The following is a 21,192-nucleotide window of genomic DNA, read 5'->3' on the forward strand; positions in this document are numbered from 1 at the left end:
CTAACAAAAATGATAGTGATGGCTGAATTGACATGCATTCCTTTGTTCCTCAGGTTTATAGAGTATGTAAATACCTGGGCTTGGTGCAGACTGGCAGTATGGAAACAAAACCTCTGTCACGTGGTTAGCATGGCTGTTTGGTGACTGGAATGAGGGTTTTCACTTAAGGTATTGCACCAAGGAATCACTGTCAAGGGTCTTAGGAGCTTATTGGAGTATATAAGTGAAGCACTTCTTTTTCAAGAAACCGGTTGCTGAAGCCTGCGGTAAATTAAGAAATTAGATATTTAAACCCTTTTCTATCTAATTAATATCAAGAGCTTTCTTGCACTCTGTCCAAGGAGTAAACACTTAATTAAAGGCAGCTCTTAATTAGTCTATACTGTATAGCAGGTACAGTATGTTAGTGTTTGCACAAACAAGAAAATCCAAGAACACGCCAGACAGAAAGACGCCCGAGAGAACGAGGCAAAGGCTTTTTAAAAGTATCTCTTAATATAAACATTTTATTCAGTGCATTTTTGTGTATACAACAAATAATAAACAACTGGATGGTAGCAGGTGGAAACCCTGCTATTACATACTGTTTTGTCCTTGTACGGATTGGAACATGTGATCCAATATGAGTTAATACACATAGTCTACATCATGCAGCTCTAGTCCAGAAGTTCCAGCTGTCTCCCATGCAACAGATATGTTCACCTAAAAAATTAAATGAAACTCTAAATTATAAACAAGAGCCTCCCTGTAGCATATATGAAGAAGAAATGCTGCTTGAGGAAAAGAGTACTCTGCCCACAAAAGGGTCTTTGTACACAACTTGTAATTTGTACATGCCCTGTACAAGAAAGGGGAGCATTTTTTTTAATTTGTTCACTTTTACAAAGAAGACATATCCTATAAAAATGTTAAGCCACCTAAAATTCCACAGTATTAATTCATTTTGTTAATATAAAATTTTTTTCACCACGATGATTTATACACAAAACAGCGTCCTGGGTGGGGAACATCACCACAGAGTCATGGTGAACACAACCAGCCAATGAAAGACCTGCAGCAGGAGGGGGAGCTGACACGATCACTCCGGTGGTTACAGACTAAGGGGCTGAGACAGACACAATCGCACAAGATTCAGACACAGGGTAACACTTAACAGTCAGGTCTCGTACTGCACTTCCACGGCACATGTGGACTACTTTGTCCTGAACCTTTCTATTTCTTGTTTTTAAAATGTCAAATGCATCAATTCCAGCTGCACGGAACTGGCTTTACTACGTTAAGGGGAGGGAAGGGGTTGGGGGGGAGGACACTCCTCTTTCAGCTGGTGTAACAGCACATCATGAAAATAAAGACTGAGGGTACAGTAAATCGGGGGGGGGGGGGGAACAGCTCTCGGCTAATTTAGCGAAATTAGCAAGCAAAGTGGGGTTGCAGCTTCTCACTGAGGGGATCTTGACCCCCTTTTTAAAATCAGCTGAATGTCGGCTTTTTCCGAGTCGAGAGGACTCCGTCCTTACTTGTGCACTATCAGGCAGAAAGACTATCTCTTGTCAGCAGGACCTTGGGCTGCAACACTGGTTAATTTTGCTTGGCTCCAGAGAAGCGCAGATGACAGGATAGGGCACCTCTTCTCTACAAACCGGGTGGAGCAATTAAGCTTTCACTGGCGGCCCAGACGTCTGGAGAGGTGCACAGGTATATTCTACAATATCAGGACCTAATAGGTTATCCACAGGAAAATGAAACCCCAAAAGAGCTAGTGGTTGGTTACGAGAGTGACCTACACAAGTTCAGTAGCTGCATGGTAAAACCTTGTTATGTTTCTATTTTCGTCTTGTGATTTGTACTGTTCTGTCCTGAACCGCTGATGATTAGGAGAGATAGAGAGAGAAGTCTGCTTGAAGTCAAGAGCACATCCAGAGGTAAGTGTGCGAGCCGTGCGAGGCCCCGCCCCCCAGGGGCCCTGGCTACGTCGACTCGTGCTGGCTCACCGCCTTGCCGCCGTTCAGCACCGCCGACGCGCTCCGGCTCTTGGTGGGGGTGCCGCTCCCGGACCGCGAGAACTCCGTGAGGTCGTGGAGCGAGGGCTCTCTGTACATGGCCACTGCAAGACAGGAGGACAGGACGGGACACTCAGAACGGCAAGACGCTGCCGAGAGGACAGGCCGCCAACACAGCTGCTGCTCGGGGAAAAGCTTCCAGTGTCACCTCTGTTTAAACAATACCAGTAATGCAGATCAGATACGTACACTCACACTCTCACTGTCGCGGAAAAAACAAGGCAGAGTAGCGTTATAACTGGATGGTGAACTAATTAATACTCATCATTCCAAGTCATTTCAGTTGCTGCTCTTAACTTCCACCTTATTCAGGCAGGGTGTTCACGGCAGAGGTTCAAGTTAGTCCACCTGACTCACACCTCGATTCTTTTGTTTGCAGCTGATTTGCTCAGTCCTGAGGGGTGTCCGTGGGCCTCCAATTTCAGCAGTGCAGGGGAGGTTCTCAAGGCAGGGCAGTGCTCTGGCACTCGGCTCTGAGACTACACAGCTCTCCAGATAATTACAGCACACAGGCTTTAGTTTGGAAGATACCTCTTCCTGATTTTTTTCTTTATATTAAAAGGTACATCATTTCATATTGTTTAATGATTACATGACTTTTTAATTAGAAAACCACAGTATTTAGTCACATTCTCTCCAGGATATTCTTTCAAGTAATCATACACGCTTTATGGTTGTCGGAAACATCCTGTCAGGGGACATAAACTAAAGCAAAGGTGTCAGTCTGAGACTTGCGGCTTATTTGATATTCTGATCCATCTCCCAGTGTCCTGCCTGCCTGCCTCTCGCTCTCGGCGAATGGCTGTTGTCAGTTTTCCCTCTGCAGTGGTCGCCTGACCAGGCTCGGCGGACATGGCTGGCTAGCCTGCGTGATTTAGATTTAACTGCCACCTGGCACTTTCCGCACCAAGACGGGCAAAATTAAGCGCGGTGTGTTTCTGCCGCTGGACTGGAACAAGTACGTCTCGCAGAAACGCAGAGTAGCGCCTGCATTGGAACCGGAAGACGGTTCAGTAATTGGTCTCTTGTGCAGCTCTGCGTTGGTATGAGCTGCTGGAACGAATAGGTGGCTGTAGATGAAGGGAGAAGGCATTTCACATTGTTTTTAGTTCACTAGACCCCCCTGGCTGTTGAACGGCCCTGAAAAGCTATAATAACAGTAATAATCCCCCGAGGCAGCCACACGTTTTTAACAAGGAGTTGCTCATAAAGAGCAGAAAAAACACAAGGCAATTTTAGAATTCACGTCAAGTAACCGATTTCTCACATCGCCGCACTGACGGGTCTGATGAAAGAGAAGTTGATCCCTTTCTTCTGCCGGCCTTTGAGGCCAAGCTTTCATTTCATGGAAAGAAATAGATGGCAAATTCTTTCTTTAGCCAAAGATGACATCCTGAACAATGAATGGAAGAAAGTGACAATACACTGGCATGGCTTGCCAAAGAGAGGTGGAGCCTCCGGGTCTAGATTATCTGGCTAACAATGCCTCATTTTTGTCTGTTCCCTGAATCTTAATGAGAAGGTGGGCTCTTCTGTGTTGCCCATGCAGTGAATGTTTTTTTTTTAAAAAGAGCTAATTTTTTTTTCCCCTGCAGATGTTCAGGAATATTGCCGCACTTATTTTCCCCAGCCAGAAAATATGCAAAATTTTCAGCAACGAAGAAAAAAACAAAACTAACTAGAACAGCACAATGAAAGAGGTCTGTGTAAGCAGTACTGTAATCAAAGGCTTTGCTGCCTTTGCAATAGCAGCTTTTGCTTTCATTAGTAGTCCAGGCTCCACTGTTGTCTTTCCCTCTTGCGCGTTTGAAGTGATGAATTTTAATGCAGGGCGTCTGCTTTGTTGACAGTTCGGGCTATTTTGTTGCTGATGAAAGACACTCAGCCTTCCCAAGGTTGAGAGATGAAGCAGACACCTCCACAGTGAGAGGACGCCGGCACACAGCTCTCAGCCTGCCTGCTTCCGTCCAGCCTGCATCTGTCAGACCCCAGCTGACACCGGCAACGACACACGGGCGCTCGCTGGTATTTCAGGAACCATGAACCATGAACCATTCACACCTGAAGAAGGCTCTCTCTTTCTTCTTTTTTTCAGCATGGAATAAACCTGTTACTTGTTCCTTTGCAGCCTACGCATGCTGACGCAGCTCCCCACCTGAACTACTATTTCAGGAACCATGAAATACACTCAAAAGCGCACGAGCAAAATACTCACGGTACATTACCTCCACACTTGGGGAAAACTGTACTGAAAAAGATAGGCAGCTATGAGCATTAAGATGTACTTAAAAAGTTTTGCAGAATTTGAGAAATGGCTCCACAGAGACTTCTTAACATATTCCCCTCACAATCAGATTTGCAGAATTAAGAACAGAATAATGCCTCCTTACACTTTTCTGGACACTCCACTCAAAGCACTTTACAGGTCATGGGGATCCCCTCCTCCACCACCAGTGTGCAGCCCCACCTGGATGATGCGCCAGTACACTCACCACACACCAGCTCCCAGTGGGGAAGAGAGCGGAGTGATGAGGCCAGTTCAATAATGGGGATTATTAGGATCCCATGGTTGGTGAAGGCCAGAAGAAAATTTAGCCATCTACACCATATATGCCATTTGGCCATATACACCAAGAAGTTCCAAAAATATGAATAATCTTAATATAAACGATATTTATATTTTCCTTGATGACTGTTCCCTTGAAAGCGTCACCTGACTGTCTGGTTTGTTTCTGAGGGAGTCACATGGTGGTGAAGAAAACGTCAATGCAGAAGTGTATTTTAATAGCTGTTCTATGGCCGACTGACCCAGGAAGGGTTAAACCTGTTTTGGAAGCACTGCCTGCTGTCTCGGCTAAACTAGTTGTTTCTGGCCGCTCCTCGGCTTTGCCTCTGAACACAATCCAATTTCCAGCACGCTGGACAGTCTGGCACCATTTCACACCACTCACACGACAGCACCTGGGTCCAGGTACAGTATTTGCCAGACACGCAGAGAGACCGACGTTTAAGCACTTTTCCTGACCTTTCAAGGGTTTGGGGAGGAAGTGGGCTGCTGGCTTGTTCTTCTTGACGTGATTACCCTTCATGATTTCCCCCTCCTTGTTCAGACCGAGGTACCAGCCCCTGCCCGACTGCTGCTGTCGGTAGATCATGGAAGAGTACGTCACATAGTAGTTCTCAAACACTGACTCCTTGAACTTGCATTCCGGTGTGAAGTGTTCCTGAAAGAGAGAGGGAAGAGGATGAGTCCACAGCAAGGAACAGCTATCTTAGTCAAAGCCCTAAGATATCCATAAATATCAACTGACGAGCTCGATGGGTCTCCTCTTTTTTGTGTCTTTTCTTGTATTTTAAACAGAATATAATGATGCAATGCAATTCACACCAGTGGAGTAGGGTCGTAGTAGTAGTAGTTTGTAGAAAAACAAACTGAGAGCAGGTTCCCTTTACATGATGTGTTCATAACATGCAGCATCAAGCATATACAATATATACAAATACAGAAACATGAGACCAGTCTGATATACAAAACACAAAATGACAGGATTTGAAAATATCATGTTGAAGACTGAAGTATTAAATATACACTTTTATCAAATTTTAAGTGTTTAAAGAAATGCAGTCAGATATTTGCATATACACATATTCAAAACATTTAAATTCCTATAGAGTCCAAGGTGTGTATTTCACTCAGATTAAACTTTGAAATTCTCAGGAGCGTTAAATGTCCAAAGTTTTTTAGATAAATTTATAAGCAAACTAGTAAAAATTATGCTTTTCCTTTCACCTCTTCATTTTAAAGCTTTGGTAGCCTTTTGTCTTTCAGGTGCCCCAGATTGGCTTGTGAGTTCTGTGCTAACAGCTGGTTGTAGTCAGCCCCTCTTGAAGCCTCTTTTAAGAGCTCAGCTTGATTGCCTTGTACACTCACGTGCAGTGGGAGAGAGCGGCAAGAGAACGGCAAGAGCGTCTAGCTCCTGACCGGAAGGTCCCGGGTTCAATCCCAGGTAGGGGCAAGCGATGGAGCTTGCTCTTATTCCTTCCAGACGGCTCCCAGGTCCACTCGGCCTGCTTTCCAAATGAGTACCGGGGGTAATAGGCCAGCCAGAGTGTGATGCTGACTGCATCTCCTCCACCTCCAGTGTCGGATAGTTGAGAAAAATGGTGGCCTTTGCCCCCCATTCCCTCATGGGCCTTTACAGACTGAAAAGGGGACATTACCTACCTACCTGCTGACATACAGTGTTTGCATGACTTCTCTCTCACGCTTTTCCTATCGCAATGAAATTTGGTTTCTGTTTCCAGGCGAGCTCGTAAAGGGGTCTTTTAGAGATGCTTTTTGCCAGCAGTTATTCATTTCACTGACAATAGACAATCAAGAGAAGGAATCTGATGCTGTTGGATCGAGAGGGTTTGTACCACATGACATGTTCTGCTATGCTTGTTTTTCCTCCTTCAGCTGAATCTTGGGAACTTTTTCACTGTTCCACATATATTGATTTATTAGGCCTGCAGCTGTAGGGTAACAATGTGCTTTGGGAAAATCAAGTGAAACAATAGAAGCATCTGTATAGTTTTCTGCCTGTTCTCCCATTGTCTAGAGTGCTAATTAACTTCTGTTTGTTCTGTTTGAAGCTTTCGGACTCATTATTTGCAAGGGAAGGAACAATAAATTCACATCAGGGGTTCATTTTTCTTTTTAACTGGTTATACAACAGAGAGTATTCAATAACTGGAAGGAAGTCAGTCCCTATCCAAGGCACAGCAGGGACATTTAAATTTCTAATGAAATTTGCACAGCAAATGTCTAACGTATATCCATTTCTGTTATTCTCTCAAATCATCCACTCTTTAAAATACTAAAGGGGACTTTAGTAAGATCACTTTTTATAAGATCCCTTTTTTGGCCTTATACAATTTCTTGCATTAGGAATTTGTCTTTTTTCGCATACCCCGACTTGCTCTCCATGAGACGCAGACAGGGAGAGAAGCTGGGGGTCAGAGCACAGGGTCAGCCATTTAAACGGCACCCCTGTATTTGTATTTATCACAGCACCTGGATTCAGTGAAGTACTGTACACTGAAAAAGCTGATGCATCAGATTGTTTCATTCCATATCCTGCACTAATGGGAGAGAGTATGGATAAAAAAGGTTATGTAGTGTTAACTCTGAAAGATGGATGGAAACAATGGCATCAGTATGGTGACTTTGATCAAAGCAGAACCATCCAAATGTTTTTAACAACGCTGGCTATATATCCACTTGAACACACGAATTTGACACTTGAGTATAGTTTTCAAAATCCAGATTGGATTAAACTAACCCATCCTGACCAAGAGGTGGCAGGTGTCGGGAACAAACAGCCCTCCCACATTGTTGCAAGAAATTTCCTGGAAACTTTCAAGTCGACTGGCATTCTTCGATCACAATGCTGCTTAGAAAGTCATCAAAGTTAGGTGGGTCAAATTAATCACATTTGTAGCCTTTCTTAGTCTTTATATTTACATATGGGTACACATCTGGGACACCATTTTAAACCAGCAGCACGATCACAGCCATCTTCACATGCTTAAACCCTTCTCTGTCCTCACACAGTAATGACAGCATTAACGTCTGCCTGGCTCCTGGCTCCTGGCTCAATAATGTATCTAATCACAGAAACAACGCCTTGAGCAGCTCTGAGATTGTGAGTGTATGGCAGGTGAAAACAGCTGAAAAGCACTGAGGCAGAAAGAGTGCAGTGAAGCAATATTACTTCTGTCCATAATAAATACAAATCTTCACAGACAACTGTAATCTCTTTGCTGTTCTAATGATTATGAAATGGTTTGACACAGCTTTTATAACTTCTACCATCAATGTTAAATCTATAGGTGAAGGTCAGGTTGATTAAACCAATTTAATAATATATTTCTTTCAGGAGAGCTTGAATTGCACAAAAAAAACTAGATTTAAATGAGGACGAAGCATTTTTTTGTTCGAGATGAGCTGTTTTGCAAGGTGCTGTGGTCGACATGCATTTTTCTGCTTCAGTTGGAAAAGAAGAACCAGACCATAACAAAAAAAAATAATGACAATGTAAGTGGTTTTAAATATAATAAGAACAGATATATGAGACTACTTAAGATCATACACATTTCCTTTCCAGAGAGCTTCTATTAATTTGCGGTAATGATGCAATACGAAGGCTTTCACTAATAGTGCTGTAAAGGGTGCCTGGGTGACACAACCCACAGGAGCAGCTGGTCAAAAAAATAGCACTGGCAGCTTCTTCCACTCCTGTGAGAGGTTAACTCTGTACCCTCCAAAATAATAAGCAAGAAGAATATTTAGATGGTTTCTGGGGTGGATTACACTCTGATACAGAGCACTGGGGAAGGGAATGAAAGTGCTCGTCACACAGGGTGGACACGAACTGCTGCTTTTCAGTGCCTTTCTCCGTAGAAAACATTTCCAAGTGAGACGCTGACGTGACGGGGATATCTGAGGAGCACCTCCCAAAGAAACACGCTTTCTGTGGAGAGCTCAGGTCGGAAAGGCTCACAGTGTCTCACCCTGACTTCAAGGAAACACTAAAGGCATCCTTCAAGAGATTCCTACTGTACGGTAATCGGCGATTCCTTCCTACATCACTTCCTTCACCGCTCCAAGGCCACAGATCTCCCTCTGCTCTGTACAGGCTCCACACTCCTGCCATGTGCCTCCTTCACTGTCTCGCGTTCCTCGTCTTTTGTTTTGTTCCTTTTTCCCAATATCTTTTTTGGATTCACATTATGCACTCTTTATTTTTTTGTTAATTGTCCTGGAATAGGGGCATCCGCTGAGCAGATGATAATGATGTAGACGTCGTGCTCGTCACTGCTTCTGCAGGACAGACAGCAATGTGGAGAGTGCCGCTCGCCCTCAACGCACTGCAAGGAGGAGGAGGAGTATAGCGGTCAGCAGGGAGCTTGTGATGAAGAGGCTGAAATCCGACCTGCCTCAGGATACAGAGCAGCCAACGCCCTTTAAAACACACACGGTTCTCGTGTTCCCCCTCTTCTCACACACGCACACCCTCCAGCTGCAGACAGCAAGCACGCAGGAGCACGTCCAGCAGGGTTGCACAACACAGGCCCAGCTGCAGCCTTGCCTAATGGCTTTGTTACATCTCTTTAAGGACCAGTGCACAGACGGGGAGGTACACAGCAAGAGGCACAAAGCCAGCTACAGTAAGTGCACCTTTGCTGAAATCCCCCATGAACTTAACACAAACAGGACACACTGATGCATTGCCAAGCAGGAAAGGGTGCACTGCGTTTACACTGGGCCACTACATGAATGTTACAGCCCTAATTTTTTAGCCTGAACCTTAAAACAATATTACCCACTGTGAGCATACCCACTGTGTTCAAATGGACAACAGGTATCTACAGCAAACAATACATTTCAAATGCAGCTGTTTCCATTATCAGCATCACAGATCTAACTTGTCAATACGTTCATTTGATTTGGTAAAAAAAAAAACAAACTACATGTGAAACATTGTTTTTCCATCTTTACAATATTTAAATACTTTAAATTTGCTGGTCCAATTGTCAAGTTCTGCAACCATCCACCACCCTGTTTTGAGACAGGATTTCATAGGGATGCACTGCCAAGCTGTCAGTGCTTATCTCAAACAGGAGTGCTTAATATTGATATTAATATTGCTTCATGCACAAATACTTAACTGGGCCACTCTTCTCAAAAGAGCGCAATTCCTCAATAAAGATTTTTGCAAAGAACATGAAAGACATAAGCAGTGTAAACAATTATTAAAAGCACCATGATATGTGCTTGAGAACACAAAAGGATTATGTAGACAAAAGTTTGCATTTGCTTAAAATGCCGTTAATGACAGTCTTCTGACTAAGCTTTTGTGTTATACTTTGTTACAGTATTTTACAAATGCCTCAAACTGCCACTGATAATAGCCTATTCATTACTCCTCCTCAAGAGGAACAGTGCTTAGTGAGAAGAGTGGAAATTAAGCAGTTTATTACTATCTTCCAAACACCCCAGCTCAAAGCTCAAAGAACTGAGTTCTGGTCAGTTAGGCTGGCTGATGTAAATTAATCTCTGTATTGCATTAACGGACTCTGTGGGAAATTTATATAGTACACTGATCTGCCATTATGCTAGATCAGTCCCTCTTTGCTCAGGATAAATGCGAGGCCTTCAATTCTTTATTCTGCCTTGTTTTCTTCTTGTTTATTGACCAAGACCATGAGCCCGTCCCCTTGAGAAGAGGCTACATGCTGTATACTTCAATCCCACAGGCAGTAAGGAGAGAAGCTTCCGGACCACAGGCAGGAAAAATGAGTACCTTCGATGACAGGAAGACGAGGTACCATGGGGCACACCTGACTGTTGTACTGTATCCCAGAATTCCAAAGTCACATGTGAACTCTAAATCAAGCTGTCAACTTTTCAGCGTCCTGTCACATCCTGAACAACCTGAATACAGGTATTGAGTTCCTGGAATAGATGCTTAACTCGGTGAAATCTGCACTAGCTTCAGTTTTAATTTCTTTAAACTAGGCTCCTACTGTACTTGTTCTTTTTCCTTCATTATTATACTGAGCTGGGCTGTAATTGTCATTGTGCAGAGGACGCAGTGAATTCTGTGCTGTTATATCTGTTAACTAGCTTTACCTTCATCTGGAGGATTAGACAGATGTGGGGGGTGTATGACAGAGAGTTGAAAAGAGAAAAGTTGAAAAAATTACCCTGTAATGCAATGAAAGACTAGATTTCCTTAATTGCTCTTGGTATTACATTATCATCTGAAAGTGTAAGACATGTATGTAAATTAGTGGAGATGTACTCCTTTTCACTGATCTTCAGGCATCTTAGGATACTTTTAAATAATCCCATTGAGTTTCACTTACTGTATTTGCACTTGAAAAAACGGTGAAAGAAAACCTTTTTTAAAAAAATGCGACATCACTGGACAGTATGTACTTTACACTACAAAATTAAAGTTACAGGTTTTTTACACATTTGCAATTTTCATATTATAAAAGTGAAAAACAGCAACTTAAACATGATCAATGACTGAATGTTTCTGTTGGACAGTGCTGATACTTTGTCAGCACAGTAAGCAGCAGGCAGCCCTACAGTGTGAAAGTGTTCTAGCTGAATCAGGACTGTCATTACCTTCCCAGGGGTGCATCCTCACACGCCTCCACTTAGCATCCCAAAGCAAAACCTTGCATTTTTACACAGAGAGCCTTGCAGAGCACAGTCTTAATATTTGGATTTGCAAATATTGGCATTCACGGTCATAAAGTTACATTGTTGTTGTTTTCAATTTTGTGCTTTGCCTTTGTTGCACATCAAAGAATAGGGTGAACTGCAACACATCAAATGGGCTTCAGACAGAGACACACTGAAACAAGAAGAGCATGAACAAGACACTGTGCAGGCTTGCACTGCATTAGTGCCACTTTGCAAGACAAGAGAATACCTGGGAACGACAAGATTAACACAGGAAGCCCTGGCACAAAATGTATAGGAGCCATCAATGTGTTCTATTGGGGAAAAAAAAAGCATTGAACAGATTTTCAACTGCTGCCTGAGTCTGAAGGGCTGTGGAATAGCTACAGGGAAACCCCTCACAGAGCCAGAAGGCGGACACAGCCCAGCTCTGCGGGGAGAGCTCTGCTCTCCATTTGTTTGAGGAATCCTGACACGGGCACACTTGCCTGCCGTTGTATTTTTGCTGCTCATTAGTTTTGTTAATGGACCTCGGCCCCCCGTCGTCTTTCTCCAGATATAAAAAGATGGCGATTAGACTGTCTATTAATCTACATGGCGTGCTGCACTAAGGCTCAACTCAGTGAGGGAGACCTGGCTGGCTATGCCAATATTTTGTTTCCTTTCAGTCTTGGGATCCCTCCCTCCCTCACACACACACACACACACACACACACACACACACACACACACACACACACACACACACACCCACCCAAAGGGCATTCCCGTGCCATGGCTGGTGAGGTTTGGGAAGGAGCTAGTGCGACGCTTCAGATGAGCAGTGACAGCGCTCTTCATCAAGCCCCTGCTCCAGGGCCTAAAGACCACAGCCTGTCTCGCATCCCTTCATCAAAGGAGGCGCTAAGCCCTGATGCAGGCTTGGGACTAGAGACTGCTTTACGCCCCAGTCGCCTCCCGACTCCCCCTGCCCGTCCCTGAGGAGAGGTACCAGTCAGCCACTAGCATTTCCCTGAACAGGAGCTGACTGAACCTGCATGACTACGGCTTACTGCCTGTGAATACCAATGAGCTCGCTGCTTCATGCCTCCTCCCTCCCCCCGTCTCTCAGCACAGCTCTGTGCCGGTGACATTTCAGCACCTCTGCTGGGAGTCACAGAAGAAGACCCAGAGAAGATGGCAGAGCCGACACACGGCTTCGTGCCATGTCCTGATGGTGACTGGGGATGCTTGGCCAGGAGGAGAATGCTTTACAGTCCTTACGTCTTGCAAATTGTCAGGAAGGCAGTCACCTGTCAACATGATCTAAGGCACATTCCACTGAGCCCCTGGTGAAAACTTTTTGGCCTTTCAATAATGTTTAATAAATTAGCCCTTTGGCAGCAGAACAAAGCTTAGTGCTCAGCAGAGCAAGGCTCCAAGCCGCCAGTATCTGGCACCTGTCAGCCTTAAGCTTTCGTCTTCTCATTGTACTTAACAATGGGGAAGGCTGGGGGGTGGGAAGTTACAGTGGGCATTTACAGTAACTATAGAACATTTTCCCATTTTTCAGGTGGATAATATGGACAAACAACACATCCAACTCAAGGAATGCTTATCCAGAAGCACTGTAGAGTGCAGTGTTGCGCAGAGCCGGCCTGGTCGTACAGTACGTCATGAATTCTTCTATGTTAAAAGAGCAGTAACAGATGAACAGGAGAATAAGACAGCCAGACTGTCTTACTGGGCCAGTTTACATGCCTTTTGTCTTCATAGTCCTGGATTTGAATTTTAACTGAGAAACATTAAATGGTTACCATGCAAACCTAGAAGAAAAGGCCGGTATTCCGATTGCACGGTGTTATGCAATAAAATTTAAGTGCTCGTGTTATGATTACTGAAGCTGCAATGCAGCAAGTGCAGTTGAAGAGGACACTGAGGATAGTGTATAAGTTAAACAACAGTGTAGCTACTGTACGCTGGTGACATTGTAATTAAAGCCTCTTTAAAACAGCGCATTTTCTGTCTATTTAAAATTTGGTTGCTTGTGCTTGACTCAGAGTGAAATGCTTTCAGTGGTTAATGACTTGGAAAACAGCATAAAGAGATTTACAGTCGGAGAAGCACGATGCAAAGGAGCCGAATAATCCCGCAGGCCGAGACATCCCTCTCCCTGTCGCAGGCACAGACGCTCTGGGGCGTGCTTCCAGGCGGCAGTCTCCACAGGCCCGGGCAAATTGAATTCACACAGCCCATTATCACAGAGCCAGGCCTGAGCAGCGCGTCCTCGGCAGAACGCCCACCCCCAACCCCCTCGCCGCCTTCACAAAAAACACAGCATCCGCAGGGGAGCCGCAGGAAACAAGACTGGGATAATGAAAAGATAAACAAGAAAAACATCTGAGTTCCAGTGGCGATGGGGGACCTACAGAGCTCATTCATAATGAGTGGTGTTCTAATTTACTGTGAACTCATGCGATCGCAGTCTGGATTCAGACCTCCCAGAGCTCCCAGGGACGAGGAACTGGCCTCTGGGAAGCACAGCCTGCCTGACCTCACAGAAAACACTGGCTGTGTGCAACACTCTCCGCTAGACATCAACTAACAATATACGTGGCCCAAGTGAAACTTTCTGACAGGTTTATCATTGGGGCCGGACAGCCCCTTGTACTCAGCCCTTTTTAAACAGCTGTGTTAATGATTTGGTAAGTAGGGATTTATTGATGCACTTCAAGGCTATGTGGAAAGTCACCTCTACAGGCCTTCTGAGTGATCAGAAGGAGTTCCAGAAAAGAAATGAGCTGCTGGAATGAAGACAAATGTCTACAGGACAGGAGGCCCTCAATGGGTTATAAATTTTTCCAGTATTTCGTGCTACAGTAAAAGGTACATGCCCTGGCAGAAGCAAAAAGGGATGGCAATGAAGCTCAAATGAAAAATGGCAAATATCTGCCGCCAGCTCCCAATGGGCAGTTATTGTTCTCAGCAGTTATCTGCCAGAGGTCTGTTGTATGGGAGGGGCCAAGCAGCTGTCCTGGCTTGCCACTGTAGTGCCAGTCTGTGCCAGGCACTGTACTGCCACACAGACACACCTGAACCAGACTCCTCTTCTGAAGACAGAAAGTTGTCTGCTATGTTTACAGGAGGGACGAAGCACCATCTGCGATTTTAAACACTAAGAAGGAACTTTCATTTATAGCACTGGTATGTTTCTCTCTCTTTTCTGGCCTTTTGATAACAGGACTAGAATTTCTTTTCCTTGACTCATGAGGCTGAAATTATACAGTAAGGAGGTGACAGAGTGTAGGGATGAAAATCCCTCTTTCCCCCAAGTCTCTATTTCTAGGTTTTATTTTTTATTTGACTTTTTTTTTTGCTCATGACACAGATTTAAGCCCAGGGGGTTTGTCCAGATGGTCTGGTGCTGAACCATTGCACACCAAAACCGGCAGAGTCAAAGTCACATTGACACATCACATAGTGAACTGGCATAATGCTGATTGAAGTGTGCGGTTTTAATATAATAAGTGAAAAGAATTTGAATTGTAAGCTACTTCTGCTTGGGAAAAAACATTCAACACACATACTTCCTTTCTGATGTTCCACAGAATTTGCACATCTGAAATCTTTGTTTCATTAAACATTAAACGAGCAATGAATGTACTTGCTGTCTTGTAAACTCAGTATGCACAGTGTGCAGCTGACATTGTGCTGCTTGGCTGGGAGGAATTGCAAACTGTAACCAGCTCATTCTTAACTGGACGTCTAGAGTCCTCTGCTCTTCCTTAAATCACGCGGTTGAAACTGAATTTGTTTTCCAGCCCTGCCCCACGTACTGCAGGAGTGCTGGTGTTGCGGGGCTAGAGTGATCTGTATGCGGGCCCTGCCTCTGGGAGCGCTTTCAAAACCTTTGATGTGCAGCTCGGCGAGGCAGGCAGTGCGTGGGAGGAGTGCTACTACACACAGCACTGTCACAGCCACAGCTCCCAGCACACTTTCCACACACTGCCCCCGAGCGCCAGGGCCTGCCTTCACTGCATGTCTACAGCCACAGCGCCTCGTCTGTGTGTGTGTGTGTGTGTGTGTGTGTGTGTGTGTGTGTGTGTGTGTGTGTGTGTGTGTGTGTGTGTGTGTGACAGCAGGCTCTGCAACAGCCCTTCTTCCCTGAACCACTTTCCCATTCTTTGTCTTGCTACAGTACATCCCCGTTTCCTGTCATGCCTGGAAACTGTGCGCGCTCTTCCTTTCACAATAAATACGAAAAAGATCCACCTCAGCCAAGCACTGCTGAGCTGTGAGCACTGATTTATTCAAATGAATAAGTCAGCCTGGTGCTCTGAAGCACCTCTCGCAGCTTGCCTCTGAAGCTGCACACCCACGCCACAGCCCTGCTGCAACAGTGCCGCAAAGGGGCAATGCTAAAGCTGGCAAAGAGAGTCCTACACTTACATTAAAAGGCAGAGTGGAGGTCTCGTGCACGAAAATGAGAAAATGTAACTGAGAAATGTAACACTCTCCCACTCGCAGTGACACGAGAATGTGTGATCGGAGAGAACTCATTCCCCAGCACATGAACACTGTAACGCGCCTGAGAGAGGCGCAGGTCAGGATTTCCCATCAGAGAGGTTCAAAAATCGGTCTGAAAAATGGAAGCAGTGGTACCCCAAGAACAGCTGGAGGAATTCAGTGCTGTGTTGGCACCTGAATGCCATAATACAGAAAACATGTCGGGAGACAGTAACACAGTAAGGGTGTGCTTGGGATGTTGACGGATGTCATTAAAAAGTACAGCGTTTGTATTTTTATGTAACTCTGGGGTACACAAACTGCCGAACGCTGTTGCACATGACTATGATCCCAAGAGAACTGTGGGAACGCCAGCGATGTGACCAGAGACACACCAGTCTGGGCTCCGAGAGACGCTGCGCCTGCCACTCCTCTCCGCAGGCTCCTGACTGCAGGACCGACCCAGAAACATCCACATGCTGGATTAGGAGTTTCCAGACGCTGCTGACTAGTGACAGCTAAATATGCACTCTGCCCAGCCCAGTTCATCAGCCAGCAGTGACTCAGAATTCACAGAGCTGTACAGCTGCAGCTAAAGACACACTACAAGAGAGAACTGAATGCAAGCAATAATTAATTTTAAATTTAAGTACCAGTTACATTCAGAATTATGCTGATTATATAATTAAGTCAGACACTACATTTCATTACTTTAGCTACATTCTACTCTTATACAGTACTATCCAGTACATGTTATATGTTCAATAGAAGATGGAAATTCCCAAGTAAATCAAACTTTCTATGCAGAATAATTTAAGATTGTGTCCTCCAGGATAGATGGACTACAGACCTTTATATGGTCTAATCTTCTGGGTGTCTCTGTCTCCAGCAGTCACTGGAGATTCTACCTAAAGTGAGGGTCAGAGCAACTAAAATGGACTCAAACTCAGCAACACCATACTGAGAGACTGACTGACTGACGAATGGGCATGCACCAGCTGCTGAACTTTTCACAGCTTGTTTATTTGTAGGGTAAATGGAAAGGGCCAAAAGAGATTGATGGTGTAGATTTGGGCACAGGTGTAGATATATTGTATATACTGTAGTCTGTACAGAGACATACAGTATGACATATAGCTAGAGAGCTTATGTAATTGTTAGCAACCTTAAGATTAAGAATGAGCAATGCTAATAAAATTTTTAAAAAGTAATAGCTTCTGTGCTTATCGCTGTACCTGCCATTTACTTTTTATCCTAATCTTCACACATAGAGAGGAAAAACTGAGTTTGGGAAGACGGAAATACTATAAGGAATTCAGTTTCTTTTGCGTCGCAGCCTGTAATGAGTGCTGTTCTGCTGCAGGTCTATACATATAAATGTTCAAGGCCCATGGTCTCCATCAAGTCTCACAACAGCCTTGTCAGAACCCTGAAACAGAAATGCACTTGAAGGAATCTTACATCTCTGTTCTGATTTAGTACAGACATTTGCATACTGAACAGTTTACCTAGCAGAGCAAGCAGAGTGATATCGCCATTACTTCTATTACCATTTACTGTTAAAAATAGAACATTCATGGCAGGTAACATTTGAGAAATGAATTGTACTTTTACGCGTAGTGCTTTGTAGTCGTGACTATTTAAGTCATTAAATAAGGCTGAAAAAAGAAGCGTTTCTAGCAAACCACTTTTGCTTTGCACATTATGTTTACTTCACATTTCTGCTCTGCAGGATATTATAGAGAAACCTCCTTTGTTACAATAACATTCATGTATTTTGTTGCATCTTAAATATACAGTAGCCGACGAAATGACATTTGAATAAGGTTAAAGGTTTAATGACATGAGAGAACAATTTGTCGAGTTCTGGAGCCCTATGCTGAATGCAGACAGTCCCATCTCTGAATGAACCGAATCTTATGTACAATTTACTGTACTACTGCTACTATAGCTTCTGTAAAAGCAACCATCTCAAAGGACTGGAAGTGAAGTCCACGTATGTATGTAATCATTGATGTTCATATTTATAAACATTTACTTATGAAACTGCCATAGGCACGTATTTGACTTCATTTCCAAACTTCCATGTACCTGTATTGGAAGAAAGCTGGTGTGGCTCTGGGCCAGGCAATGCTCTAGGGTGGCCACAATGTCTTTCTAAGATGACCCTTTGAGAACATGGCTTTGGCTCCCTGCTCAACGAGTCTGCTGGCCTGGAAATCAATTCACTATTTGCGTGACAATGCTGAGTTAGTGCAGCAAGTAAAAATATTCCATTTGCACAACAATATAAAAACTGCTGCAACATTGTTTTACTGTTATATCTATAATTTTCAAATTTACCTCTAATAAACATACTTCTCATGCACAGAATACCCCCATATTTAGCACTGCTACTGCTGGAAGATGAGAGCTTTTGCCATTAACTACAGTATTTGTGTTTTTCAAATACAAAACTAAGCTTGTAATTCACTGAAGTGAGAAAGTAACTCTTCTGAAGTTACCGGGAGAGGTGGCTTGCTTTGACGTTATTGAATTCAGTGTGTATCCAAGTGCTTGTGGTTGCACGATCATCACTACTCTCTGGACTTCTGATCAAGGAAAATAAATCAACGCACTTCCCAGAAACGACCGCCCCCACCCCGCCATTATTTGGTATTATTCCCCTAAAAATAAGAATGTCTGTCAGGTTGTCAGAGATGTGCATTAAAGAATACTAGACTGAAGAAGGGACTGTTATTTCATCTGGAAATGCGAGGAATCATGCAAGATGTGGGTGTCTCTCTAGAACAGGAACATTTATCGGCACAATCCTGAATAATTCATAACTTCACACATTTCATCACAGACGTGGAGAAGGCTGCCAGAGACATACATCAACAGGACTGAGTTTTATCTCGCAACGCAGAATTACAATGTCTGCCTCGGTTTATGTGCAGAATTAAGCTATTAGTGTGTTTGTGTCATAATCTGCCTTTGAGTTAAAGGTGGATAATTATCAAAATAATTTTTGCTTTATTTTCTTATAAAATCCCCATCTACAGAACAAATAGGGGCTCTGGTGGCAGCCATTTTTGCAGACATATGGTGATCTCTGGTATAAGGATAAAATTCTCACATGTTTTTCCAAACAGATAACTCCATGACTGTATTAAATTCACCCTGTATTTGTGATTCCCAGTACTGCATATGTCACCATGGAAACATTCATCTCTGCAAGAGAACAGAGCTCTCAGACATCCAGCCCTCACAGAAAAAGCAGCTACACCGCAGAGAGAGAACTAGGCAGAGTTCAGAGCAAGCATGACCAACTGTCTCTCATCACAGATCTTCCACAAGGCTTCACAACACCAGCATATGCTGTTTCACAAGGGAACAATACTGACCCCCCGAACTGGTCAGCGTTGTTGTTGTAAAATAATGTCATGTCAAAACAGGTTCGCATTCGGAGTCTAATGGAGTGAAACCCTGGCTGTGTTAAAATTTAAAAGCCTCACCTTTCCCATTCATATTGCTGACCTGGGTTTAGTTTTCGAACAATCAAAGCAGCTCCTGTATTTACACAGCACTGATCTGCATAACCCAGGATCCAAGTATATTGGGGCTTTACTGAGAATTAAGGAAATGTCCTACACTTACCAGATGCAAAGGAAACAAACTTTATCAGTCTTCAACAGAAATGACTACGAGGGGACCTGATACAAGAATTCAGAATCCTCAAGGCACAGACAGTAAACCCAGTGGATTATTTCAGAATGAATGGTGGAACACAAACCAGATGACACAAGTGGGAAAAGCCGTATGCGGAAGTGTATTTTAAACTGGTGGCACTTTATCCAAAGAGCTGTTAGAGTGTAGAATAAGCTGCACAGCCATGTTGAAGAGGATGATACCATGACTTCTTTTCAGAGGTGGCTCAATGAGATCTCTGGATTAATTAGCTACTGTACTAAACTCCAAACAGGATAGACAGGCTTAATGACTGCCTCTTATTTGTAACTTTTCTTTTGTTTCTGCATAAAATTCCCTTTACACAGAGAAAGTATTCATGCACGTATAACAAACTGAAAACATCATGAGTTTCAGGTACATGTTAGAAGGAAAATGCAGTGATCAGCATGGCCCTAATTCTGCAGACTTAAGAGCAACATTTTGGCTAGGTTTGTCTTCAAAATTAAGCTGTAAGAAGAGCACTGTAACAAATGAACTGATCCCTTGGAAGGCTTTTAAAATGTAATCAATAATATATTGCCTCTCAACCAGAAAAGCCTCACTGTGAACACTGCAGAGTGTATAAGATGTCTGACAATTTGAGGTCATTTTATTCTCCAGTTTTTGGAACTGGCACTGTCCCCCTTCCTTCTTCAGGAATGCATAAGTCTGATTTGCCTTTATGAGCCTCAGACTACTACACACTCCACTCTGCAACATGATATGTCACAGCCATCTGCTATACTTGATGCTAAGTCCCACAGTGCTTCCAGGAGAGTTAGCATCAGCTGGAGGAGTGACGTCACTCTCACTGAGAGACAGCTCCTAAAACTGAGAGGCATCCAGCACATCACAGGGGCTGCCACTGAGCAGGGACTCGGGCCTGCCTAAGCCTGGCACTCCAGCCTGGCCATGCTGCTTGGGAAATCTTGGTTCCTCACAGCTAATGAGTTATCCCAGGCAGCAATGTCTGAATTATGGGGCTCAACCCTTATTTGGAAACAGCACCAACGCTGGTTGAGCCTCTCAGGAGCTCAGTCCACTTCTGTTTTAAAGTGGCCTTTATAATCAAAAGGTTTCAGCACAAGGCCCCCCGGTCTCACCTGCCCGCAATATCCTAACCTGACAGATCAGCTCAGACCAAAGCAAGAACAGCAAGGTAAAGTGTGCCTCTCGATAACCCAGGACTTCAAAACATGAAGCAAAATAATAACACTGCGTTTGATGGAGTGGTGATCTTTCAAAAAGCGCCTTGGGGCCCAGGTGTTTGTTTCAAGTAGGATGAAATAACTTTGATTCTGACTGCTTCTCTTGCTCTCTCCATTAAAGGAACCCGTAGAGTACAAAGGAGCACTAGCAATGCCACTGTCTCCCTCTCCCTAGCCTTCCGATCAGTACACGGGCATTTAGAGTGAAATGAAAAAGGAACAGCACCAAAATAAGATCAGAAACAAAGCCAACTCTAAATGAAATAGCTACAGCTAAGAAGACAAGGAAAAATGTCACAATTCCCGACCTCCAGAAAGACGCAGCCTGGACAACGCCACAGGTCAATTAGAGATGCCACGTCATACTGTTCCTTGCAGTGGACAATTCATTTCTAAATGTTAGACTTCCGTCTCCTTCTCTAGGAGTTATACCCTTCACAACACAGGAGTCTCATTCACTCAGCCCACTCCTTAACTCTCCTGTCCA

General features: G+C 44.0%; 1 protein-coding gene across 5 annotated transcripts in view; it reads right to left on the bottom strand.

The window, feature by feature from the left end:
• Nucleotides 1-476: 476 nt before the first annotated feature.
• The window catches only part of fgf13a (fibroblast growth factor 13a), a 125,385-nt gene continuing 104,669 nt past the window's right edge, over nucleotides 477-21,192 (bottom strand). For all 5 annotated transcript variants that reach the window (XM_088924732.1, XM_088924729.1, XM_088924733.1 and 2 more), the window contains 2 exons: nucleotides 5,086-5,284; nucleotides 477-2,104 (listed from right to left, as the gene is read on the bottom strand). In XM_088924732.1, coding sequence (XP_088780858.1) covers nucleotides 1,968-2,104; nucleotides 5,086-5,284 — 336 coding nt within the window. In that variant the 3' untranslated portion in view covers nucleotides 477-1,967. The remainder of the gene's footprint in view (nucleotides 2,105-5,085; nucleotides 5,285-21,192) is intronic.

Source organism: Atractosteus spatula, chromosome 9 (genome assembly GCF_055471065.1).
Source record: "Atractosteus spatula isolate fAtrSpa1 chromosome 9, fAtrSpa1.hap1, whole genome shotgun sequence".
Classification (NCBI taxonomy): domain Eukaryota; kingdom Metazoa; phylum Chordata; class Actinopteri; order Semionotiformes; family Lepisosteidae; genus Atractosteus; species Atractosteus spatula.